The sequence below is a fragment of the Leptonotus elevatus genome, chromosome 17 (assembly GCF_054856555.1).
Source record: "Leptonotus elevatus isolate MCC_2025b chromosome 17, RoL_Lele_1.0, whole genome shotgun sequence".
Lineage (NCBI taxonomy): Eukaryota > Metazoa > Chordata > Actinopteri > Syngnathiformes > Syngnathidae > Leptonotus > Leptonotus elevatus.
In genome coordinates, this window is record NC_141255.1 from 8983166 (window position 1) to 9010508 (window position 27343).

Sequence of the window (27343 nt, forward strand, 5' to 3'; positions counted from 1 at the left end):
GGACTTAACTAAACTACTGCTCAAATTGCTTGTACAGTGTTCTGATGATGACTTTTAGCTTTTTGTTTGGAGATTTTTTTTTTGCCAGCAAACTTATCAAAGTGTTGAGGAAGGAGTATGAGCCCAGTTGCTTCGGGCCAAAAGAGTCACGTGTGTGCTGTCAACTCCTACCTGCCAATTAAACGCTGGCAGATGAAGAAAAAAAGAAGAGATAAAAAGTCACGGCGAAGGAGCAGGGGGTGAACGAAAAGACGACGTAGTGCGAGGAAAGCAAACATCAGATGGAAGAAAAGGCAAAAAGAGGCGAGTTGGCTCCCCGCATGATGACGAACCACCTGCTCCTGACTGAATTAGCTCTTTCTTTTACCTTCCATCCCAGAGTACATAGCTAGCCTTGTTAGCTTAGCTGGCTAAGCTTGATTTAAGTAGGCCGAATGTTCGCATTTTGGACAACAAACTAAAAGCAGAATTGCATTTCACTCAGCTTGGAGCAAGGACATAACATCATAACAATCGGGAGCATATTGCTAACCGCTGTTAGCTTAGCTGTTGCTACATGGTTAACGATACAGTGTTACCTCCAAATGTATCATTTACATCTAAGATGTTGTCATTTAAACGAATCACATGACAGAGTGAAGCAAAATGGCTAAATTGGACATTTTCACTTAGTGGTGTACTCACTTTTGTTGCCAGCAATTACTGGCTTCCGAGGGGTATCTCTCTAAATCACCGTATGATACAAAATACATTAGATCTCTACAATGAAAGCAAAACGCCATCAAGACGTGATTGGTCACGTCAGGCAACAAAAAAAACGCCTTTACCTTTGCGACATGATCTTGTAAGCGTCCGGCAGGTAGCATCTGGTGTTCTCCATCTGCGCCGGGTCAGCGTCGCAGATCTTGTCGTCGGTGCGGCCGTAGTTGGCACTCTCAATCATGATGACGTCAGTGCCCGGGCAGCGCAGCTCGATGGGGTAGCCTTCGCACGACAGCTCCCGACGCACCACCGCCATGGGGATGGGCGCGCGGCTGAAGGCTGCGTAGGGGGCAACAAAAGGTGAGGTGAAGCAGCATGTGGCTTATCTGGTCCTCCTGTTTCAAATTACTACAGCGGAGGCAAACTGGTAAAAAAAAAAGAAAGAAAGAGAGAGACTTTTCTGAGGTACTAATTATGGTGTTATTTCATTTTGTTTTACTCATCATTTGAAACAGGCCGCAATGTGCGCTCAGCATTGGAAACAGTGGCTCGCCAATAATTGGACTCACTTTGGGGAGAGTCGAGAGGGAGACAATGAAAGCCATCAATTATCTGACGCTTAATGGCGATGTTTAATGCTGTTGGGACAAACTTTGCAGAAAGTGCCACTTTGATAAGTGACAAGCGAATGCCACCAATCCTGGTTGTTTGTTTCTTTTTAAATGATGACTCTTTTTCTTTTTTTTTTTGCCCCACTTCTCTCAACCCAAATAACCAAAATATTTGAGTATATTGCAGTATGTTTGCACACCACTGCAATTTTTTAATGGTTGCAGTCTTTGTAGGGTTATACTGTGTTTACTCACTGTGATTGTTTATTTTTTACAGAACAATATTTGGTAGCACTTTTGTTGGAGAGTTATATAAAAAAAATAATTAAAACGTCTATTTCAAAACTATATTTTATCCCACTTTTGAGGCCAGAAAGTATAATACATTCCCATCTCTACAGCTCCGCAAATGTCAGAATTGGAGCACTTCATAATCCCAACATGATCATTAAAAAAACATCAGAGCAGGAGGCTGCCATCATTGGCACCACCAGCCGGCACTCCCCCAGCGGAAGAGGGTAGATGTCTCCGATTACCCGGTTAGTCTGCGACTGTCGTGTAATTACATATTTGATTGATGGGCTAGATGCACGGGGATACATGAACGAGTGACGCTTCACAGAAATGGTGCACCTCCCCCCAAAAAATTTCCTCCCAAAGGGGACTTTTGAATTCGTTAATAAGGATCAAGGGCCCGATTCCGTGCTGATTACCACTCAACTGAGTGGAAGTAACAATGACATTTAAAAGATCATCATTAGTAAAGAAATAAGAGCCTTGTACTTCATTTAGTCTCATGTGGAAATGTGTCAAGAAGACGTTAAGGTCAGCCATCATTTGGATCTCTTAAGTTGGAAGTTCTGGATGAAGCTGTGCGACTGTACAACATCAAGCCTCATTTTGTCATTTTTGTCATTTTCTGAACGCTTCTGTTCGGTCGGTTTCTCAGGAAGGTTCCCGGGTCAATTTGACCCAAGCTATGTGTCATGATAAAAACACAGCCTGATATGCAAATATTTCAAATGAACCATTCAACAAGTTTCATCTTGAAATATTACCATTTGTAGTTATTTAAGTTTGAAAGGGTATGTCTAATGTTCCAAAAGCATTCCGATAAACATTAGCAGCCAACCATTTTAATTGAAAATTGTTGGTGCCAAGATTCATATTGAAAAACTTTTTTTTTTTTGTTCCTTAACTTGAAAGTGGGTCATTATGACCCACAACATAGCAGGAGGGTTGACTTAAAAAGCAATTTCAGTTTTACTGCAGTAATCCCCCAGACTTTTCATACACACTTATGTTAACATTTTCATCTATTTGCATTTGTTGTGCCCTTTTTGAAACAGCCCAAGAATGCCCACAAAATGGTGCCCAAGCCCTTTCTTGTAGGAGAGTACAACATTGATGTCAAGAAAGTACGTTAAAGTGATACATCGTGACGTAGAGACAAGCTTTGTATGATGGGGCGGAGTTACGTTTAACCTGGGTTGTTACCGAGCGCATGCATTCACACAATTTTCCAGAAGACCATTGTTGTATAATAAAAAACTTGTAGGCTACAATTATGGGTGTATTACAACAGGAACACGTAAAACGTAGCAAACTAAGCTAACTGGGCCTGTGCGTGTATGTGTGTGTGTGTGTGTGTGTGTGTAAGCGACTTCATTGAATTAATGGCAGAAAGATGGAAGACAAAGGCAGAGAGAAGACGGGGGAGCTGATTCGACACGTCAAACATCCAGACGGGTCCCGCCCCCACGGCGAGTGATTCATCGAATTCGATTAGACCAATGGGAGCCCGTCACACCCACTTCCTGGTTTGCAGCATTATTAACCGAAGTAGCTCATTTGCAAGAGTACTTTGAAGGAAGGGGTCTTCGAATGGTACGCTTTTTCAATAATGCATGAGGGATTATTTATCTCCAAGTGAGAAACAGTTCAGGCAAATTGTTCTCCCAAGTAAATGATGTTTACATTTGGCCTCGGGCAACACGACTCTCAAAGGCTTTTACGCCGAGCAGAAAATTAGCCAGCAACTGAAGTGTCAGAAAGAAAGGAATGCAAATGCAAATGCCACAAAAGGCCGCTTCATGATCGCATAATAATAAGTTTATTTCTCTAAGTATGCAACAATTTATATCTCCTAAAATCCATATTTTGGTAACTACACCAACTGATGCAAAGCAAAGGATAAAAACATCTCTTATTATTGATTTGACGGTGACGCTTACGAGCAGAAAAGTCCCAAATTGGGTAAGGCCGTGCGCTATGAGAAACACCTGCCTTGTAGCGCTCGCATTTCCACCAACCGCGCCGCCGTTTGACCTCGCCGTCGATACCCGTCCTCATTAAACACCGCTCGGGCCGATACCCGGCGGCGAGAGCGATTTAAACGGCATCACTCAGCGCTTTCTCAGCGGCGAGGAGATGCTAATTCATTTATCCGGGAAGATATATACGCGAGGCGCCTATAAAACACGCAGGTGTTTAACCCCACCCTGCCACCCGCCACGCTGCTGTCAATCATCACGCTGGGCCCGCGACTTCTGACAGCAATTTGGCGATGTAACACGGTGACAACAGACGCGGCGGGCCACGAGGGCCATTTTTTCCCCACTCCAAATATCAAGCCGGTATTGATTTTGCATCCATTATAGAAGGGCATAAAAACAGAAGGGATTTGTAGGTGACGTGCCAAATGGAGGTGTTCTTGGGAAGTGGGATTTTAATGTACACGACTGTATTCCTCAAACTGTGCCACAAACGAATGCCTCCCTCAAATAGACGCATCCCTTTTCCCGTCAGGGTGTCAAGGGTGTAAATGTTTGTTATATGGTTAGGGATTAACATTAAAAAGACATTCAAACACTGTTGCATACCAAAACAGCAGCACCTACCATAAATCACTCTCAGGTCATCATATGCCAGATAAAAACATATATTGGCATGGACTTGTTTTTTTTTTTTTTTTTTTATTTGTCAGGAGTCTTCAGCGCGAGGGGGAAAAAAAAATCCATAATGATAATCCCCCAAAATATTTAAAGACTTTTCTGAGTGAGTCGTCGAAAGGATCAATTGAAGCAGGCCCGGGATTAAAGTGAATTCCCGTCAAGAAGGGAGCGTCCTCAAAGTGACACCTCTTCAAGGGCAAACTGTCAGTGGCTATACAAGCCCAGACTTTTTCCCCTCTGTGGCTTTGTGTGGCCTCGTCGTGACATTTATTACATCAGCATGAGGATTTTAGCATGTGATGAATTCATCCTGGCGTGGATGAATTGCATGCCTGTCGTGGCAATATTTTCTTGAATACTGTCGTTAAATAAAGGCCGATGACTTTATTCCGTGTGACGGAAAGAAGTCGTGGAATACATTTTGGACGCCCAATAGCATTGGCGTGGATGCTCGTCTCTCAGTATTGACAACATATGGTGTACGCGTCAAGCGTTGTTTTTTGGTATTCTCATTCTCACAATACCTTTTTAATGATCAAGAACAAAGTAATACTAATGATAGTAGTCATGCTTGTTTCTAGGCATTCTCAAAATACATTTTTGAGATGCGAATGGTGCATTCACGCACACTTTTGCTATTCAATTGCATCACCCTGAATACCGGGTGATTGTCTCAGCATTCTCACAATAAACACTCAACAACATTAGAGTGAATGCTAATCTCTAAGCATTGCCACAATTATCTCGGCACAAAACAATGTCTCTCAGTATTCACGATTAGCTCCAATTTTTATGTCCTAGCATTATCACAACATAGTGTTTTTCACGTTCAAAAACGTTCTCAGCATTCCCACAACACACACTATACAGTATATATATATATATATATATATATATATATATATATATATATATATATATATATATATATATATATATATATATATATATATATATATATATAACAGCGGATGCAGCGCCACATATATGCAATTCAGTTTTGTTGTCCCCACAGCCAAATGTTAAAAATATTGTGTGGCGCTGCATCCGCTGTTATATATATATATATGTATATATATGCAATTCCTATCCAAATATTAAAAATATTATGTGGCGCTGCATCCACTGTGCATAGTCACAGTGCTTGGAGAGTCACCTGCTTGTCACAAACCCTCACTGGGCACCCCCGCTTTTGAATACCGGCGTGTGGTTGAATCATTTGTTTAATTAATTAAGTCAATTAGGCAAATCCGAGGACACCTTTGAGAGGATGCAAGGTGGAATTAAAAGCGGATTGTGGAAATGCAGCTGTGACCACAGACAGTGGCCAAAGTGTACAGCAGAATTACGGAATCATCGGATTTGAAAACAAACCACTGGTTGCCATGGCGACGCCGGATCACCCTCTTTTTACGACACCGTGCGCTAGCATACGAGCTAACAAAAATGCTGAGAACTTAAACTGAGAAAGAAAAGAGGAAAAAATACAATGGCAATTCATGGGAAATGTTCGTCTCCCAGCGTTCTCACAATATCATGTGGGTAGTCAACATTGTGTGAATTCTTGTTTATCAGCTTTGACAAGATATTTTGTGATACACAGCATTCACACAATACATTTTAATATTTGTTTTACACAATGCCATTAGTGTGAGTGAGTGTCTCTCTCTTTGTAGTTTGCTTTTTGTTTTTCCCGTTCTCTTGCTTTCAGCATTCTCACCCCAATGATTTTGAGGCACAATAATATTAACAAGAATGCTTGTCTATTTTTTTTTTTTTTTTGACATAATACAATTAGAGTGAATGAGTGTCTCTCTGCAATCACAATTAGCGGGAATGTTCATCTCTTTGCAGTACAATTTTGGTTTACTAGCTTCTTGGCAAGCTCTAATATTGTATGAGTAATGTGATCGCTTTAAATATATTGTCAGGCAGGATTTTTGTTTTTAGCACAGAAACCAACAGGGGGCGCTAATAAGTGAAGGACGTGATCCATTTACGACCACTCCGTCTCGGATTGCGCCGGGCGGTATTAGGCGGAAAGAATATCAAATCTATCCTAGAGCCTTTTACATGCACGGGAACACAAGATTAATGTGCCTGCTGTTTGCCGCATTGATTTTTCTATTGTTATTCACTGTGACCAAAAACAATGGCGCAGGAGAGTGGGGGGTGGTGGCCGTTTCATTTATGTGCATTTCAACGCGGTGACAGCAATTGTTTTTTCTTTTGTTTGTTTTTAGGTGACTTATGTTGCTACCCTCCACCCTATACCCTAACCCTAACCTCGTACACGCCCTGATGGATGTCCATTCTTGCAGACAAAAAGTAGGCCAACATTCTCCAGCGTACACCTCTCAGGGGAAATGTCAAGGTGGAGAAATTCCCTCTCCAGCTCCACAACTGCCTGCCCTATCATAACAATACATACTTGTCTCTCAGCATTACGACAATACATTTTGGAATGAAACGATACATTTTTGAACCACCGCAGAATTTGTGTTTTTTCTGTGGTCTCTCAGCATCCAAACACTACATTTTTTAATGCAGAATATCACTAGCAAATGTTTGTCTCTCAGCATTTTCAAAAATACAGTATTGCCACCAAATAGCATTCAGTATTCCGATTTAGTGCAACTGGACTTGAACATACCCAGAGCGGCTGGAGCAAAGAGGCTGGCAAGGACTAGCAGGCGTGCGGTCCACATGGCCTCCCCTCCTCGTACCGCCCGCTGCTAACGCTGGTGTTCAGCACTCAGGCCTTCAGATCAGAAAGCAGAGTGACGGTTTCTCTTTGGTGTCACTCGCACTGCTGCCTGCTGATGTCCGAAGCCTCCTGGGAAGAGAAATACAAATGTAACGTCAAATGGCCTGTGTATACACAACAGCGGGATTAGGGTCACGTTATTGTTTGGGTTGACAGTGATGGAGTTGTGATAGAGTAAAGGGTTGGGTTTTGGTGGTAATGCTTAAGGGTAAGGGTGTAAAAGGGCAAGGGTTATAGGTGATTGATCAGGGTTCTGTGAGTTTAGAGTGAGGGCTATGTTTAGGTTTGTGATATTTATTCAGATCAAAGGGAAAAACCCTCTCACAATTCTACCTCTAATCCTCAAAATTTGGGGTTTAGGTAATTGTTTAGAGTCGGGTACGGTCTAACATGAAAAGAATCATGAAGGGTTTTAATGCATACTATGAATTTCAGTGACCTCTTGACTGGTTGATGGTCTGTAATCTGATGAGATAGCCCCCATTAGTGGGATACAACATGATCTCCAATGATTAGGCCTTCTATTATCCAAAAGCAGACACAATCTGCTTCAACGACATAATCTCTGCAAAGTGGTGCAAGGCAAAGGACGGCAGATACAATCCCACCGCATTGAAGAGAGTGCTTTTCCATCGGGGGGCCTCATATTAGCCCACGGGCAGTTGGTTCACGGCCCTCTTGCTCTATATACTCGAGACATGTTGGGGCAATGATTGCGCTGGCATGTAACAATTTTATAATCCTAATCCTGATGAGTCACAAAATCCCAGATTAGTGTAATCAGATTGTTTATGTTGGAGATAATGAAGGGTTTATATGAAGAGGGCAGCTATCAAGAATCCAAGGTGCAGCACTTAGACCTGCACCAGTTTGACCATTCGAGGAGACACTTTATTAAGGATTTGTGGAATTCTATTTCAGCAACAGCGGGCAATATTAGTGGGGGTAACCAACTAGCTGGTGCAGGTTTGGATTAGTGGGTTTTGGGTGAGTGAAAGAGGATTTAGGGTTTGGTGTTATTGTTTAAGGATTGGATTAGGGTTTACATTTCAGATATAGTTAGGGTATAGAGTAAGTGTTTACAGTTTGGTTTAATTTAGAATTGGGGTATTGGGTATGGGTATATGGTTAGGTATAGTGTATGGGTTCAGGGTATATCATAAAATTAGGTATATGGTTAGGGTTTGGGGTTTTCTTTGGTGTATATAAAGTTGAGAAGTCTAGGTTTTAGGTATAGGGTTAAGGAATAGGGTGTAGGCCTATAGTTAGGGTTTAGAGATAGGATTAGGTTGAGGATATATATTAAGAGTATAGGGTTAAGGTATAGGGTTAGGTTAGGTAAAGGGTCCAGTAGGTTTAGGATATTATATGGGTTTGGGGTATGGGAATCTTGTTCTTTTCAGATATCAAGAATATACATGGCAGACTGTCCGCTAAGAAACTCCACTAAAAGGAGACTAGACTATCACAGTAGTTAATTTGCTTCCTAAATAAATGAAAACAAGTACAGGAAGAGGCACCCGTCGCCAAGCAAGCGCATGATAAAATATATATTTATGCGAACAGCTTGGACGAGGTTTAAAAAAACAACAAAAAACAAGATAGTTGCCCAGCAATGCCAACTTGTCTTGTATTCCAGAAGGAGTCTCGTGTGATACATTACGCCACTGACGTTTCAAGGGTACCTCTAGTGGGGGGGATTTAAGATAACTCCCTTAGATACTATGGCCAACGTTTAGCAAGTCCAGTGATAGCTGTTCCCAGCAACATCAAGGGGACTACTTTATCACATTTCACTACTTTGGCAAAGTCGTCTTTTTTTAGTTAATTGCTTAGCTTTTCCATTGCTTCGGAGCTACTTAGATGGATCCTTTGAAACCTAATCAGTTCAAACAAGGCCTGATATTTACACAGTGCCCCATTTAGGTTTTTTAACAAGAGATTCAGTCACTGATAGACCAGTTCCAACCTGCACCTCAGATTTCTAAGGTTGACACGAGACATCCCAACTCTGCTTGGCTAATTGCTCTGAAACTGGGTAAAATTAGCTTTTACCTTTGCTCCATAGTCACCTCGATGGACAAACCGAAACCTGACCATTTCAAGTAAGTCCGTATCATTGAACTTTTGACCATTCAGGTTTGATTGGACTACACAAGACGACATTAATTGTCTTCTTGCTCTGGAACAGGGTCCTAAACATTAACAATTGATTTGAACAAAGCCTGGTGAGTCCTTTACAGCACCATGAGAGCTTTATGCTTAAGAACATAAAAATAAAAATAAATGAACGGAATGTACAGTACACAAATTTACATGTCAGCCTCTGTGCATTTTGCGTGATGCAAATATTCTGAGAACAAAGTTTCCAGAGCTAGAGGACAAAAGAGAGCTTTCATTCACGGAGATGCCAAGCCATAACAATACCGAAGCACAGACGTTAACTCGATGCTCGGCGCTGTGATGGGGTCACTGACTCACACACACACACACGCACACACACACGCACAAGTGGTCTTTCTAGTCACACAATCCGAACATGTTGTAATGAAGTGGGATCACATTCCAATGACAGATGCCTATCTTGCATGGGTGTGGGCTACCGCAGGAGCTAGGCTGGCCGTGTGCATTTATGCAAATGAGGTGTATAATGAAGGTTCATCTGTGGCAGCACTCTCACAGGTTTTCATTGATGAGCACTCGCCAAGGGAAATCTTCAGCGGTCGGTGATTAAAACCAAGACGGTCAGATTGATATGGGATTATTGGATGGCCTCGAACTATTAAATAGTCGAACACAAACACATTATTTCAAACTCATCTTACAACATTACACACACACAAAAAACATTTTGATTTTTAATACAAAAGGATTCTTTATTTGTAGTTACGCTTACTGTATCCAGAGGTTTCAAATCCAAACACTGCCAGTTTGGCTTTAGCCACAGGTACCAGCGGGTAAACAGTGAGCTTGTTTACTTTCTGGACCTGGATTTCACACCTATGACCGTACCTTACTTAGCCATTACCATCTGATCAGCTGTCTACCTCCACCACTGCCAATAGCAATCAAGAACTTTCTCTGTATCTTGAAAGGTTTACCAATCTACTTCCTCTCCTATGGCAACACAGAGCACAAAAATAAGCAGACAGGCATGCATAGATTAGTTTTTCACTGGCAACTAGGTGAAGGGTTGATTGTATTGGAAAGCTGAAGATGAATTGGCTGTGTGACAGCCCTGAAGCTTGACAACGTGCGGAGCAAGGCATCCACTTGCACAATTGGCTCCCCCCGCAAGGGACCCCAACACAGCCAGCTAGTGACATGCAGATAATAGCGCTAACTTTAGCTTGCGCGCTCACTGACTGGTCCTCCATGATCAGCCTCTTGAGTGTGACTGATGGCTCTGTTTAGGTAATGGGACCGCCCACAACCCAACCCTTCCCTCCTGAGCACATCCTGACCCATGAGGGGAAATAACACAGAAAACGACAAGGTGCACAGCGGGGATTATTGCACACTAGATTGGCTCAAGGTGGGCCCAGGTACCACGGAAACCCTTACTTGTCTGCCATTTATTGGGCACCAGAAGAAATTGGCATGCTCTGCTCACGACTGAGGCGTTCAGGTACGTTAAGACGGTAAAAGCAGTCTGACCTCAACGCGTATGGATTTCAGCGTCAATATATTGCTGGGCTGCGGTGCCAACGCAAGCAGTTTTTACACAGATCCGGGTCAGCGGCATTGGCAGAGTTATTGGTATGATGGATGTGCGGCACAGCAAAACATGACCTTACCTATGTCGGCACGACTGTCACGGAATTCTTGAGGCGCGGTAAAATCGGTCAGCAAGATGGAGCCCGCTTGAAACCGGACTAGTATAAGCCTTTGCTGAAAAAGCTCCTTCTGCATTGCTACAGAGTCACTGACAAGCAAGTCAAGACCAGAACACTGCCCGTTATATCATTCAAACAGTACAACATAAGTCGTTTCTCCGGAACAGAATGAATGAAGTCTTATTTCCATTTCTCCAGAGTCATTTAAAAGTCACGAACCATTTAAAACCTGACAAACAAGTTGTAAAAATTATAACACTGGCCACCTGCTCAAAGGCATGCACAGTATGGTAAGAACCACGCATTGTCATTCTGATCAGCCCATTTCTCTAGAATAAGGAGAATCTGACCTTTTTCCGTTGCACTAGCGTTACTAACTGGACCACTTGAAACCTGACAATCAACACCGCCTCCCAAAAGGTTCTTAAAAGTACAAGCTAGGCAGTTTTACCCAGTTATCTCTCAAATCTGGAACAGGGTGAGTTTCTCACATGCTCCGGTGAATTAGAAACAGCAGAAGGCTCTTTCGCTGTTTCCAAAGTTGAGTTTCACACTTGTTTCTTTTGCAGGCTTATTTGTATTTGACTTCAGGTCTCAATTTCCTCCCGACTAACACACCACATGCATAATTTTCCACTTCATTCACAGTCAGATTTGAGGAGGAGGAGGAGGAAAAAGCAATGACACACACACGGAGACGTGCACGCACGCACGCACGCACGCACGCACGCAAACATCAATTATAGCTCGGCGTCTGCGTCCGCGCTACACCAATGTCAATAGCGCTGATCCCAACAGCGCGTTGCATTTCAATATCATTATCTGATGTCGTGCACAAAATCTAATGAAATCTTTAAAACAGGAATTGCACAGCGTCCTCAGCCAGGCAATACACTCAATCCAGAAGTGATTACCACGTTAATACCACCTTCCATCTGCTCTCTGGGACTATTTTTTTTGGCCCAAAATAATATAGAAATAAACCATAACAGCACTGTGGATTCCTTTTAGTGGCATTGCAAAAACTTTCAACACCCCGGACAGAGATGGTGCGCACCCTCTATGGCGCATGCTGAATTCCAACATTCCAACCGTTTCCTACCACTGACATATATATGCGTCGCGTATGTTACTCAATGTTGAAAAGGATCTCAATCAGCTTGTTATTAAACCACTGTGATGACAAACTCATTGCTGTAGATGGCGGTGTTGTATTATTCGGATTTAAGATCAGCACAGCTTGTGAGTAGATAATCATGCATACATACAAAAACATAAACTGTGTGTTTCTTACCCGTATAACTGCAAATAAATTATTGTGCCATCAAAATCCTTTTCTCAGTCTTGTTTTTTTTTTAGTTTGAGGTGTCAGAATAGCAAAACATATTTACGTCAAAGGCATTGGTCTGCTTAACATGTTCTCACAAAAAAGCTTGTTTTCTCTGCTTTTTGGTTAGAAAAAGGTCGTTTTGATGAAACCACACTTTGATCTATTTCTGATTACCAAAGAATGAAAAAGGTTGGTTGCGATCCCTTCTCCCAAAGGCTCTCCTCCAGAAAATTCACAGATAATCATCTTTAATGGAGGTGGGTGTGTTTGTTGTCCCCCGCCCCACCTCCCCGCCCACCCCCACACCACCACCACCTACCCCCACCCCACCCTACCCCGAGCCACAGGGAAGAGGCGCCTGCCAAGCATGCGAGTGTCGAGAGCTCGCCGTAGTCAGACGGTGGGCTCTGGCAGTCCTCAGACGAGAAGTGAATGGAGTTTGATTGGTCTGGGCAAACATCCTCATGGGGTACGTCTCCAACAAAGAGAGCAATACACGCCTCTCTTGTTGAGGCAAATGCTCTCAGGGCTGCAAGAAAAAAAAGAATCACCGCCGCCGGTCTCGAGGTGCCTGATCTTAGCGGGACCTCAAACACCCGATGATAGATCGCTTTGCTCCTTGAATTCTAAGTCTTTCTTTTGTTTTATCCAAGCTGTCCAGCAGTGTATGTTATATTTTCTTCTTTTTTTTATTTTTCTCTTTCTTTTTGCCGAGCTGTTATGTAATCAAATTAATATGCATTTGTTTTTGTTTTTTTACATCCATTAGTTAGTCAATGAGGAGGGGTGAAGAATTCATTTGAAAAGTTTATGTACTCCTATTTGTTGTGACAAAATGGAATGAATCAAATTCATCAATACCCATTTCAATGACTTGGATTTTATTTAATAAAAAAAAAAACGACTCCACTGAAGAGTCTTAGTAAAAGCACTTGTACTGCACGGTAATCTAAAGCCGCGCTGGCCTCAGGCTCAAAGAGAAAGAGCCGAATTAGGCCCTTCTGTTACAGTCTCCACCATTAAAAATGCACAACATGGATCGGCGTAAAGGATTTGGATTGATACAAACGAGGGCTGAGGGATTAAACTGGAAAGAATAAGACATGTAATCTTGTCCGTGAGGGGGATATATACAGCGCTCCACGGCACATTTTATTCCATGCCGAGTGAAGCAATCACCAATGGAGTCCTCGATCCAAGTCCCTAATTGCACCCTGGTGCAGTTCTACTCGTCCACTCATGCCACAAACTCTTGGGCCCACTCGAAGTGAATTTCTGCAGTGTGAATGATGAAGAGCTGAGAATCTGTGGAATGAATGAATGAAATGCAATTATGTAAAATATTATTCTTTGTTGTCACATGGGCCCAACAAGGCCCTTCGGTCAATACTCAGACAGATAAATTCACTGGTTCATGTTTATCTATTAAACAATGGGCAAAACCCCACGCTATAGTCACTTTCTGCTCACCATGCATACCACCACCCACACACTTCATGTTGTTTATTTACTGTGTGCATATTATATACAGTAACTACATCACACTGTAAAGTTAGTGTCATCTGAGATGCGGAGTTAGGACCCAAATGCTGACAAGACTCTGGAGTTGAGAAACAGAGTATTTATATATAAAAATACAAATTAATCACAAGGAGCAGGGCTGGATTCAGAAGAAGAGAAACCTGAGAAAAAACCTCGGCTAAAAAACCTCGACGCACTGAGAAAAACTGCCATTCAGTAACTCTCGCTAGGACGGTGCACAATTCTATATGACAGAGTAACGGCCTACTTGATAAAATAAGAGTGACTAGACAAACCGGGATTGGATAATTAAGGACCATAGCAACTGCATAGCAACGGACATCAACTACGTCATCACACCTTATGAGAACATAAGGGGCATAGCAACTGCATAGCAACTACAAATTAAGAGTGGCTAGACAAACCTAGAGTAGCTAATACAGGACCATAGAAACTGCATAGCAACAGACATCAACTATGTCATCACACCTTATGATAACATAAGGAATATAGCAACTGCATAGCAACTACAAATTAAGAGTGACTAGACAAACCTAGAGTAGCTAATACAGGACCATAGCAACTGCATAGCAACAGACATCAACTATGTCATCACAACTTATGATAACATAAGGACCATAGCAACTGCATAGCAACAGACAACATCAACTATGTCATCATAAATTAAGATAACATAAGGGACATAACGACTGCATAGCAACTACAAATTAAGAGTGACTAGACAAACCTAGAGTGGCTAATATAGAACCATAGCAACTGCATAGCAACTACACAATAAGACTGACTAGTTAAGAGTGACAAATACATCATCATTAAGGGGAAAAACGATTGCATAGCAATTATAAATATCATCACGATGGACAACTGCATAACAACTGACAACATCAACATCATGACACAATGACCAAAACACAGTCATAAACAGTTTGTTGTCTGTGTTTTGATTCACTTTCATTTTGTGATATTTTTACTCCACTATGTACCGCCGGGTCCGCATGAGAATCCTTTTTCTCAATTTGCCTTAGCTGGATAAATAAAGGTTCAATAAACACATTTTGAAAATGTCCTTGTCCTGCGGGCTTCTTGGTAGTCTTTTGTTCTTCAGCTCCGACGTGCAGTCATCCCAGCAATAAATTGTCTAAAAACAAGTTCCCAAATTGACGCCGCTTGGGTCCCCACTACCCCAACGGCTGCGACCCATCACTCATTTTCCAATCTCGTTCCGGGAGTATCCATCATACTCGATGGCGCCGCTCAACTTTGGAGATGGCAACAGACTTTTAGCGGGATGGGCTTTAATTCATCCTATAATTTGACGTGGCTATCATTATTCTCGTGGTGAGAGGCTTTTTTTATGTCATCGTTCAATTTGTCTGCCAACCAGTCGCCAAACTATCCGTTCGGAATTTGTCTGCACACTTTCTGCCCCTCGCCATGGACATATTTGCCTGGAAATATGAGCGCCGTCGCAGATGATGTTATTCTACTCGCCAGCCTAAGGCGTCAGCTGTGTGTGTTGGATGTCAGTCAGATACCCCCCCCCCCCCCCCACACACACACACACACCCCACCGCCGGCACCCATCGCCACCGCCACTCCCCCCACCCGTTTACAAACCAACTGGTCCAGGAATTGAGTGCCAGTCGCTTGGTAAAACCGGTGTCTGCGCCGTGTCCAAATTGAATGAGACTTTGGCACCCCTGAACTAATGAGAGTGTGTCGTCCCTCTCCAAATTGCTTCATTTCTTTGTCACTATCAAAACACAAAAATCAGTGACCTGAAGCCAGTCGTATCTATCACGAGTGGAACTTTCAAGCAGCTGTGTCTGAAAAGACACAATAGTAAGTCCGTCACCATTTCTACATTAGATATTCATCGAATCACCAGAAAAAAAATCCATCCGTCCATGTTTTGACCTAAGGTCGGGTCACAGGGGCAACAACCTCCCCTGCCACTCACTCCAGATCTTCCGGGTGACATTCCCAAGAACTCTCCAGTGTGTCCTGGATCATCCCGGAGGCGTCCAGAGGCACCCTAAACCAGATGCTCGGGCTCCTCTCGAGGCTCTAAACTCCACCCGGATGACTGAGATCCTCACCTTATCTCTAAGTGACGCCTTGCAAAGGAAACTCATTTTGGCCACTGACATCAAGTTCTTTCAGTCACGACCCAAAGCTACGTGAGGGTGAGAACGTAAGAAAAACAAACATCCAAGATACTGTAATTAAACTGCTCCACTTGTGGCCAGATCTCATCCCCAACCCGGAGACCTAATCCTAGACATAATCCTAATTTATAGTCCCCAAAAGTCTATAGCATTCTTGTTTGACACACAAATTTTCTAAGATGGTTACTCTCGACAAGTTCTTCAAGATTACATTTCTATTGTGCAAGGTGACGGTTAGCTCACACAATAGGATTAAAACGACGATGCAAAGTACTTCTCCGTTGCCCTGACCTGACCTGGAAGGAGCGAGGAGTAATTGTGACTCAAATTTCAAGGGCTTGGAGGCCACAGAAGCCGTTTGCTTTTTTCAAAGTGGGAAACTGGAGGATTGTTTGACATTGTGTCACACCGCAACCGGATATGTTGGACATTGTTCCATCGGGAACACGCCGAGGTGGCTGAAATCGCTCGGGGCCATCATGAAAAACCGGATTTACGCCGACACATTTCTGTGGACACACCTGAATGGTCGGGGAGCAGTTTTATGCGCCTCTCCCCTAGGAAACGTCTGCTTTAGGACTTTAAAAGCCCATTTCACTCTGCCAGAGGCGAAATACTGTAGTCGAGCTGAGGCCAAGATTTTAGATTTTAGACTTATTTACTACTCTTTCGCTTGTGGAAGGATGGATTCTTTCAGTCTATATTTTTTCTGCAAAAATTCTGTTCCTTTGTCAAGTTAATAATGCGGCAATTTGATTGACAGCTGCTGGTTATAATGTCACATGATTGTAATTGTAGCAGTTGTATAGTTGCTGAATCTCAATGCAGCAGACTCCAATAATACATGCACTCCTCTATTGCTTATTCAATAGAAAAATATTCATTTTACTGTTGCACGGGCCAACACTCTCCACGCACAGAATCCATTTAAATACCGAAGGACAAACATCACATTTCTGAGACAAGTGACGGGACAGAAAGAGTCGCCAGTCAACTCTCGTCCAATTCGTCAGAACTTTAATAAGTTGCGGAGCAGGCGTATAACAAAGTTTTCTCTTGTTTTATGTGCGGGCCGAAGTGTGTCTATTTAGTTAAAAGGCCGCCTGCCATTTTTCAAACAGTCACGGCGGCTTTGAATAAATTATGTAAACTATTTTTTTGTCCTTGTGCCAAACAGTCCATCTACTGAATAGTAATGACGAGAGCGGACGCAAATGCAAAATATCAGGCACAAAGGCTGAGCGGCCATTGGGACTGACTGACAAAAAGCTGATTGTTACCAAAAATGAAACTGTAATTTCATTATATTTTACTTCATCAAGTAGCAGCATTGTATTTTTTTTATTATTTTTTTTAAATACAGTAGTTATTATTAATTATAAACAATGATTTTTTTTTTTAGATTATATATTTTTGTTTTTTGAAATCTTGCATGAAATTGGACCAATTGTAGAGCGCGCATTTTATTTTACCTTTCTACAATTTATTATTCTATAACATTGTTTTAAAATATAAATTATTACCATATTTTATTGTTTATTAAATGTTTTGATTTAAAAATCTGTTATCAAAGAAAAAGTTGAATTTTACTTTATATTTAGAAGTAGCACCAATGTCATTTTATTTTTAGAAATAGAACTCTCATTTTATTCATATTCTTCTCTTCTTTTTGGGGGGATAAAGTAGCACTTACATTTTAATTTATACCTTTAAAAAAAAAATAATAGTCACAATTTTCTTTTGTTTGATTCTATATTTCAATTTTAGAAATATTTAATTTTCATTTTCTATTTATGAGTTCAACACCCCATTGGCAGACCTCATGACGTTCTGGACACAACCGATTTGGTATGCAAATGTGATTGATTACCTTATTTGCAAATGTCCAGCCGGACAGTTGACGTCCAATCAGGTGGCTCCCAGCATTCTTTTTATTCTAGAAGAAAACAGAACAGAATAGAGATGAAGGATGAAACAACACATTTTATTAGACAGCACGGGGACATCAGCACTTTCCAAAAGCACACGTTGAAAATCCTGATGTCCATTTGCATTTGGAATTTCCTTTGGGTTTTCATGATTAGGCCTGAGAAATGTTGCCATTTGAACACATTTCCCATGTCGACCGTCACTCAGCCAGCGAATTAATGTATTGATTGAGGATTTTTTTTTTGTAAATTCATCTGCCAATCATCTCTATGGCATAATTGGAACTGAGTGAGTGTGTCTGCCTGCGTGCATGTGTGTGAGTGTGTGTATATGTGTGTGTGGGGGGGGGGGGGTTAATGCAAATTCATCCCGTCAATGGCAGCACTAATAAAAACAAACACAAACTGTTTTGCTTCAGCAAATTGCATTAAGCTTAAACTATGTGCCTACCAAGCTATGTGCCTTATTTTCCTCTTTTGCGATAGCATTTTGTGTCTTACAAAACCTATACATTTTACTGGCTAAGTAAACCACCATGCTATGTGTCTCCAATATTTCACAAATGTGTCTTACTATTTTTAATCTACCACGTGTATTACTAGTATGCACCTAAAATCTTACTATTTTGTGTCTTCCCTGCTTTATGTCTTTTTGATACTATGCTACCAATAATGTCTCAAAAATCTCTCACATGCATCTTACTAACTTGCATCGTACAAACGTCATGTGTCTTACTAAATCTATGATCCTTGCATTTATGCAATGCACCTTGCATTTTGCACCTTACTAATGCTATAGGGAAACCGGGGCTAGTTGTATATATTTCTTGGAATCAATACATCATATATATATTTAAAAAAATGTGTACCAGATGAAAGAACAAAGTCTTAGATATTTTTTTTGTATTCATATCATTTTTATACTTTGTATCAGTGCAGTGAACATGTGACATGTTGCCCCACCAACAGGTAAGTTGTCACACTATATGGGGTAAGATGTCTTTAAGAACTGCTGGCATAGCTTTCAGCCTCAAATGCCTGTTCTCCCCCTCTTTTAAACTGAAAATTTAAGATTGAATTGAATTTCAAAAAATTAAGCATTTTGATTCATGGATGGATGTTTCATCATGAAACTTAAACCAGTCCTGACGTGGGCATATTCTAGTTCCAACAAATGGAAAATCAATTTTTAAACAATGAACCAGAACATGGCAAATTAATTTCAGCACTCATCAGATTCTATCATCAGAAAAATAATTCTGGCAAACGTAAACCGAGTTGCCAAAGGTGCATTTTTCATGGGCCCATTTTTTGCATATGTGACAACAAACCCCAAAATTACTGAGACAAGTTGCCCCAAACTACCATGTTGGCTAATACTTGCTCTAGTTTAAAGTTATTTTAAAACAGAGCAGTGACTGAAGCATGACAAGATAGCTGAATATCACCTCTAACGAGTCCAAATAATTTGCTGCTAGAATGTGTCGATGTACGACACCTGTTTCAAAATATATGAAGTTGAAGAATTTTACTGTGGGTTGTGTGAAACAGATAAGTGGCACTCATCTCAGCTCACAATGTGCTATTCTTCTTCTTCTTAGACAGTACACAACCCCTGACCATTTATACGAAGAAAACTAGTATTACCGTTTTTCGAAAATTGCAATGTGACAACTTACCCGTGATACAACAAGCCCCGGTCTCCCTACTTGTTATTAACGCTATGATTCTAACAAAAGCTGTTGTCTCACTTAATGTGAGAAATGGTGCTACTAAAGCTATGTGTCTTACAAAGCTACGCTTCTAACAAATGCGAGAGTATATATTTTACTACTTTGGGCCTTACTAATGCGTCACATGACAGTATTATGTTTTGTTCTTCATTTCAATTCTCGAGATTTCCTGATTGGGTCCTTAAAGAAAAGGCAAGGTGCAGTAAGTCGTGAGTGATGTAGTCGATGTGCACATCTGCTCGTCAGCGAGTCCGCTGGAAGCTGTCACATGCCCGGCAGGTTCCGGAAGCCGGGCAGATGGCGCGCGGTACAATTAGGCCCCCGCCAAAACCTCTCAATCAATCTCCTGGACGCCGTACCACCAAGCATTTGTCCATTCACACAACACGCTGCTCCACGTCTTTGTGTGAACCTCACCGGAGGCCGGCACAAGTGTTTCATTCACACCCAATTATTGTCAAAGGGATGTTATTACACGTTCCACTCCCACAAAAAAAACAACAACAAAACAAAAAAATGGAATGCGAGGGGTTCTCTTTGTTCTCTGTTTGTATCATGTAACTTGCTTGACAAAAAGAGAGTGAAAGTGATCGCGTGTAACGTACACCATTCGACGATTCAAACTCCGAGTCCTCGCTGTGTTTTGGGAATTATGCATGCTATTTTCAGAATTAATATGACGTGATGTCATTTCAAATTATAAAATTATTTCTTGGCGTTTGTCTACGCAACCCCAGAAATAAAGCAGGTGCGAGTACAACAAAAGCGGAAGAATTCCCGTCTGTCATCACGGGCTCACGCTGCATACCTATCAGGAGAATGTTTTTACACCGTCAATGAGATTAGCCATGTGTACTCTCCACAAAGCGTGTACATATTGAGGGGGGGCGGAGGGGGTTTAACAGCACTCGACGGGAATACAAAAGCCGGCGCTGGTGACTAAATGTTTGCACGGGACAGATCAGGCGTGCTGTGGTGTGTGCATTGCAACACCTGCATTCTGGGAAAACACGCTTTTGCGAAAAGGGAATTAGCAGGATTCTGATGAATGAACAAGACAGACGTGAATAACCCCGGCCCCAATATATTGCTTATCTGCGGAATTATGTTGCACAAAAGGGGCCTGATAAGCTCAGTTGAAGGAGTCACGGCGGAGAGAAACGAACCCACCCACAAGTCAAGACAAAGTGTGGTCAGTTAAGCATTGACGAGAGCATAGCTGAGGATCTGTGTCATATTTCTTATTAAGCCTTGAGGCAGTGAACGCAACACTAAGCAATGAGAAAGCAAGCCGTTGTGTTTAGCCTTAAAGGACAGGGGATATGCACCTGTGTGCGTGTGTGTGGCTAAAATTAGCTCATCTGTTAGCTTTGAGGTAGGTGGTCTGCTACATTTCACCTTGTGATTGCAAATTCCTGTTTAGAAACACAGTGACGAAAGGACCCCTGACATATCACCAACATCTTACCAATGCTTCTTAATAGTGCCATATTTATTAATATTGCAATGTCTATGCTATTGTGTGTGTTGATAAAACTGGGTGGACTTAATTCACAATAAGCAGGAATTTGGCAAATAGTGAGCATTACGTTGAAATATATATCTTCCTAATGCTATGATTATGCATTTCACTAATTCTGTTCGTTATGCAATCGTGGCCTAATTCAAAAAAAATAAGTATTCATTGTACTTTTTTGTTATTATTTTTCAAATCAGGAAGTACCGAGCGACAGCCAATGTGAGCCGAACGTGAATGAAATTTCTTTCAGGTTGTCACATCGCATCGGAGCGAATGCGCCATCAAGAACTTGTCCTCCTTAAAGCCGCCATCGCCGCAAAAGGCTTTCTTCTTTGAGGTTGCATATTTGCTTAAATACGTTGTGACAGGGCAAGCTTGATTCACTCAACGGCGATGACAGAGAAGCAGACGAAAAAAAGAGAGTCAACAGTGCATATTTCTCCTGAAAGGCAAAGTGTTAAGTTAGGCTACTCGGCGGGACGTTGATCATCGGGCCGGCTCGCTCTATATATTGATTAAACCATCCATCACTTAAATGCTACAAGACATTATTTCTAATTAAAAAGTAAGTCATAAATTGCACTCTTTATTGCCAGGCTGGGCTTGTAAATAAAACTCCGGGGGAGGGTGGAACCAGATTGCAGCTTCCTCTGCTTCCTCCCAAAAAAAAAGAAAAGAAAAAAAAGCTTCAGTTTGCGTACAGCAGAGATAAACAGATGCAAATCAATCATTTCTGCAGGTAGTTGCTTTTACATCTTTAGGAGCAGGGAAATTAAACAAATATGGAAATCGGATGTAAAATGAACCCTCGACTATGAGGTCATGTCAGCCAATCAGAACCCCGAAGAAAGACTTTTCAGGGAAAGATACAATTGCAGAAATAGTCCTGAAGAGAAACGAAATTCAACTTTTATTCGAAAGTCATTTGCAATTTTAGCACACCTTTGAAATCAAATCATGATGTCCACTGTAGTGATTGATCTTCGCCTTGTGAACCAGATTGCAGCCTCCACCTCATTCGCGCCTGAAAGTACAGACGGGTGCGGCGGCACCTTTGGGATACTTACGCCCGATGTAAACAAATGCAAATCAATAATTTCCGCAGGTAGTTGTTTTTACGGCCTCGGGAGCTGGGGATTGAACAAATATGGAATGTTTGGTATTGGGGGGGATGTAAAAAAGGAGCTTGACGGTGATGTATGATGATGAGGGGGTCATGAAAACGTACGGGCGCACTCCAGCAACTTTCTTTTACCTGCCAAACAACCATTTTGCTGTCCGAGACGGGACTTAACTTCGTCTCTTTTTTATCCCCGGCCATCAAGTCCACCTCGCAGCAGAGGGCACTTCACACCCGACAGCTTCTGATTACCGCCGCTTGTCAGGCAGCACCCCCCCCCCCCCCCCCCCCCCCCAACCCCCGCAGCTACCCAGTCATGGCGGAGTGGCAGGCAATTTTTGGAGGGAAAGGATTTGGGATTTCTCACCTTAAAATGGAGACAGGGTGAAAGAAAATGCAGAATGTCAGGTGCAATCATTATTCACCTGGCTTTAGTCGCCACACTGGGCGGATTTTTTCCACACAGCTAGATGAGCTCAGACCATGCAAAAATACTTTTTACCCCCCAAAAAAGGCTCTGGAGTCACATTTGGTTGAAAGTTTTGGCTACGGACGAGCGGTAAATCTGTCTACATCTGTACTATGTTGCTAACCAAAACAGCAGCATCTACCTAATCAGTCAAGCCTGACTCACAAAAGCTTTGCAAGATTTCTTTCCCCCTTTTCCTCCCGCACACGTGCTCATCTTAGAGTTCTGTTGTAATGTATTGGGTTTTGGTCTGCTTTTTTTTTTTCCAGGTTCATGCCGTGCTCCCACTTTAATTTATTCACTCCCAGTCATTTTAACTCTAAGCAACCTCCTTCGCTCCTGGCTGTTTTACTGGATTTTGACTGATACTGCAAGGCCCACAGAATATTGTGTTCTATGGCTATAAAAACTTGTAACATACCTAAAGAAAGATTAGAGTCTCTTTCATCAGGAAAAAAAAGTATATTTCTATCTGTTTCCGTTTTGCTGAAATGAGCATTAGAATATAGCTAAGTTTCATCAATATTCACATTCCTGTTGGAATTTAGATGTTTCTGGGGTTGGTGAAAGACTCTGGTTGGTAACCCGGTGGGTAGTAGGTAATGTCTGGTCGGTGCTGGATTTCACTTTCCTTTCTTTTCTTTGATCCTTCCTCGGGTCTCCTGACAACCTCACGACTCTAGCTGGATTCTGAAGTATTCGGTTTACGTGAACGGTATGGGATTTTTAATAGGTTTTAGGTGAACTAATGAGTACACATTCACACGCACGCACACATGCACACACACGTACATGCACATACTCACGCACATACAAAATAAAAAACTATTTAAAAAAAAGAGAGCAATGATGATATGTCGAATCGGTAAAATTACCGAATGAACAATACTGAGCTCTCTCTCTCAAAAAAAAAACAAAAAAAAGGAAAAAAAGTATATTTCTATCTGTTTCCGTTTTGCTGAAATAAGCATTAGAATATAGCTAAGTGTCATCAATATTCACATTCCTGGTAAAAACACTGACAAAAAGAGCTTGTTGCAACATGGCCTGGCTGATCTCTTATAAGTCTGCTGCCACCTACTGGCCGTTTTGTGTAATAACTACCATTGCTTTAAGCCACCTTCATGCCAGAACCTGCATAGGAAGCTTGGGGTGCTGATAGTAACCTGCCAGGCTTCACATTCTGTCTTCCTCTGTTGGTCATTGTTATAACAATACTTTGCCAATAAAGCTGATTCAGATTCTCATCTCGACCAAATGGCTTGCGTGTAACGAAGGTCCAACACTGTTGATGTTGAATGACAGCGCTTTGCATGACTGACCAAAGAAACCTCCAACGGGGGCGTGTTTGACCATAATGCCCTTGTGAGGACGTTAAGATTTGCCTTGTGTTATCGTAAAGCGCCGCCATTTGTTTTCACGTCGGGATTTCTGCCCAGGTGTCTCCAAATCATGCAAAGCAGGTCGTTTGCATTGAAAGGGAGACCTTTTCGCGGGCCCCCAAAGTGTCAGCACGCGTTCACCAATTTGAACGGCGTCCAGAGCCGGGGCCGCTTCGGTTACCCGGGAAACGGCAACCGGCGAGGAAGCAGCAGCCCAAACCCGTCTCACGGATACCGAGTCCAGCATCACAAGCCTTCTAAGTGACCATGTTTCTCTGAAGGCACACAGTGCTTAATGAAGAGCAACGCTCATAAAGACACATCGATGCGAAAAGTGCCGTCGCCGTGACAACAGCAGCCGGATGAAATTACACTAGAGTTTGTGTGTCGTTATATCCCGACGAGCAAACTGTTTGTAATGGCTGGAAACGCGTTGTTAATGTTAGAAAATATTGGCTCGGGTGCTATTTTGTCCACGGCTGCTTAACATTGGCAGGCACACAACAGTATGAGGTCATTTAAGCCAGTCAGACACAGGAAGAAAGTCCATTTTTGAAAAAGCAAAAAATAGGCCTTTTAGAGAGCCTTGTAAAGTCAAACCATTTTTAGCATACTAGCACACGCTGGACATTAATAAAGGTTAAGGTACTAAGTGACGCGACCTTGTCTACGTCAACTCTAGTGACAGATGTGAAAATGAAAACCAGTTTGACTTTGCTTTGCGTTAGACTTGCGGGCACGAACATAGGGCTCGCCGTGTCAACTGGAGTGACTGTTGCGCAACTTTGACACCAAAGAGTGAAAACTGCTTTTGGGCTCGCCGCCTTAACCGATGGGAGGTCTTTTTCATTGGCGTCTGAATATAGGCGAGTCGTGCGCACCAGCGTGACATGTTGAGGACGAGGCGTCTACGTAACGGGGGGCAGATTTACGGCCCCCTGCTGCTTTCATTTTTATTCAAATGTTTTATTTTCACCTCGCGCCTAATGTCATTACTCCTGCGTCAGCAACATTCACCGCCCTCGCTCTTTTTTTTTATGCAAATGAATTCACGTGTACTAATATGGGATTACCCTGGAATGCGTCTATAGTCGAGCGTGGGTTGCGCCCCCCAAAAGCCGCAGCCCCCCACGCTGTCGTGAAAACAATACGAGCCCCCCGCCGACTTATCAAAAGAGCTGATATGGCACTTTCGCCCCCGGTGCCAGTTTTTATGCCTTGTTCCTGTTGAATACGGCGTCGTAAAAAAACAGGCATTAAACCTCAATGGAGGGCTGTGGGAGCAATGTAAACAATGTATGCGGCTAAAATATGCACGACCGCTGGGAAGGGAATGAGAAATACGGTATAGTTTGCACGGGTGAACCTAACAAAGTGATTGTTCCTACCTTGGCATTGAGCTCAGCACCTTAGTTGCCCATCGCCACCTTCCACATCATAAAGCCACCACCCGTCCTAAAAAGCCCACAAACAAAGAACTCCTTTTAATCCTTATGTCGCAGGTGAAAGATTAAACAAATACGAAACGGTTGATTTCATACACGAAATGGTTCGTAGTGGCGTTATGGGCGCTGTTCCAAACAATGTAACCAAAACAGAAACTTTTTTTCTTTTGTCAGTAATTATGAAGTATTCATAAATTTGTGGCGGTTCCCACAGTGATGACAGAGGCGCCATGCGCCGCTGTGTAAATCCAGGTCACATCGGCTTTTTAATGGCTGATTTATTGAAGCTCAACGGGGGCTCGGCGATGGGCCGGAGCGACAAAGAGCCTGTTTTAAAGTGCATTACCGCCATGCAGTAAATATCCGGTACGGCATATTAGCATTTTAATGGCGGCCATCCACACTCACCTTTCAGGGGCCGTGTTGTTTTCCCTCACTGTGTTCGCATCAGTCAGGCCGTCCCCACTGTTGTCATATTCAGTTTATATTACCGACTGGATGTCCTAAATAGAGTTCATCTGTAAAGCTGACGTTTATAGTGTCTTGTTTAAAAAGCAGTTTTTAATCAATGAATTGGATGAAACTTGCACACATAATAATTCGAACTCAAGCGTGAAATCGTCTTCCAACAAAATTCTGTCTTCAGTGACCCGAATACACAAAATGCCAACACACAAAAGTAACAAAGTATATGTTTTTTAAAGAAAGAAGAAAACGGTGTGGATGTATATTTATTCTCTGCAGTGTAGCAGAAAATGTACAAAAAGCGCCGTTCACACGCTCAATCGTCTAAAAGCCTTTTCCGCTTGAAGGACACAGCGTAGTCAAACTATCAAGATGAAAAGAAGCAGGACTATTCAGGCAAATACTCATATCGCCTCAGGACCAAAGCAAATATTCCTTTTCGGGGGGGGGGGGCGGCTCCCATCACAAACCTCCTGTCAGGAAACTCAAGAAATCCGAAAACATATGAGAACATATGAGAACGCGCCATGTGGCCGATCCCAGTCGAGAGCCTGCGGTGCGTCTCTCTATAAAAGCATTTACTGAGCCATAAGCACCACCGGCCCGCCGAAAGCTCATCAAAGTGTGGCTTATTTTATCAGCCGAGTGGAAAATGTGCTGAGAGCGGGGCGGCGGCGGCGGCGGCGGCGGCGGTGGCGGAAGGCTAACGCCGATTGGCGGGGGTGTATCCAGTCGGTGCGAGTGACTAAGCCGTAGCGACCCGCACGTCTGCGCGGTGAGTTTTCGCAGCAGCTCCCGACAAAAGGCACTAATGGGCCAAATGAAACAAGCCAGTTGAGGTCTCACGGTAATTGACAGGTGGGTGTGATTCAAAGCCAGCGCGGAGCATAATGACGACGAGAATCATGTAGGAAGGCGCCTTCCTATCGTGGCCTCAGCTCTCAACTAATTACGCTGTGGCATCTGTAAAGCTGACGTTCACGGTACAGTTTAAAGAAACACCTCAAAACAAATTGTAATATTTGCTCATAAATAAGTAACTAACAGCTTTCTTCATGTGAAGTTTTGACTATATTGTAACCTGCAAAAATTAGTTTTCAAGTTCATTTTCGTAAAAGTGACTCTTCTCATAAAGCTAGGACATTTTCGTGTACTATTTCCTATAGGCCATAGGTGTCAAACTCCGGTCCTGGAGGGCCGGAGTCCTGCAGCTTTTGGATGTTTCCGTTCTCCAACACAGCTGATACGTGATCAGCTCGTCAGCAAGCTCCGCATCATGTTTTCCTTGTAAAATTACATCTTTCTCATAAATGGGAATTCTCGTAAAAGTGCGACTTCGGAATAATGCTATGACCGTATTCTCGGTATGTAA

General features: G+C 42.4%; 1 protein-coding gene across 11 annotated transcripts in view; it reads right to left on the bottom strand.

The window, feature by feature from the left end:
* The window catches only part of LOC147159687 (adhesion G protein-coupled receptor L3), a 108697-nt gene that overhangs the window by 66724 nt on the left and 14630 nt on the right, over positions 1-27343 (bottom strand). For 10 of the 11 annotated variants that reach the window (XM_086058805.1, XM_086058801.1, XM_086058800.1 and 7 more), the window contains exons 2-4: positions 17781-17846; positions 6921-7103; positions 828-1041 (exon numbers count right to left, since the gene is read on the bottom strand). In XM_086058805.1, coding sequence (XP_085914931.1) covers positions 828-1041; positions 6921-6975 — 269 coding nt within the window. In that variant the 5' untranslated portion in view covers positions 6976-7103; positions 17781-17846. Of the gene's footprint in view, positions 1-827; positions 1042-6920; positions 7104-17780; positions 17847-25449; positions 25517-27343 lie in introns of all 11 variants that reach the window. The other variant, XM_086058797.1, reaches the window with a different exon arrangement.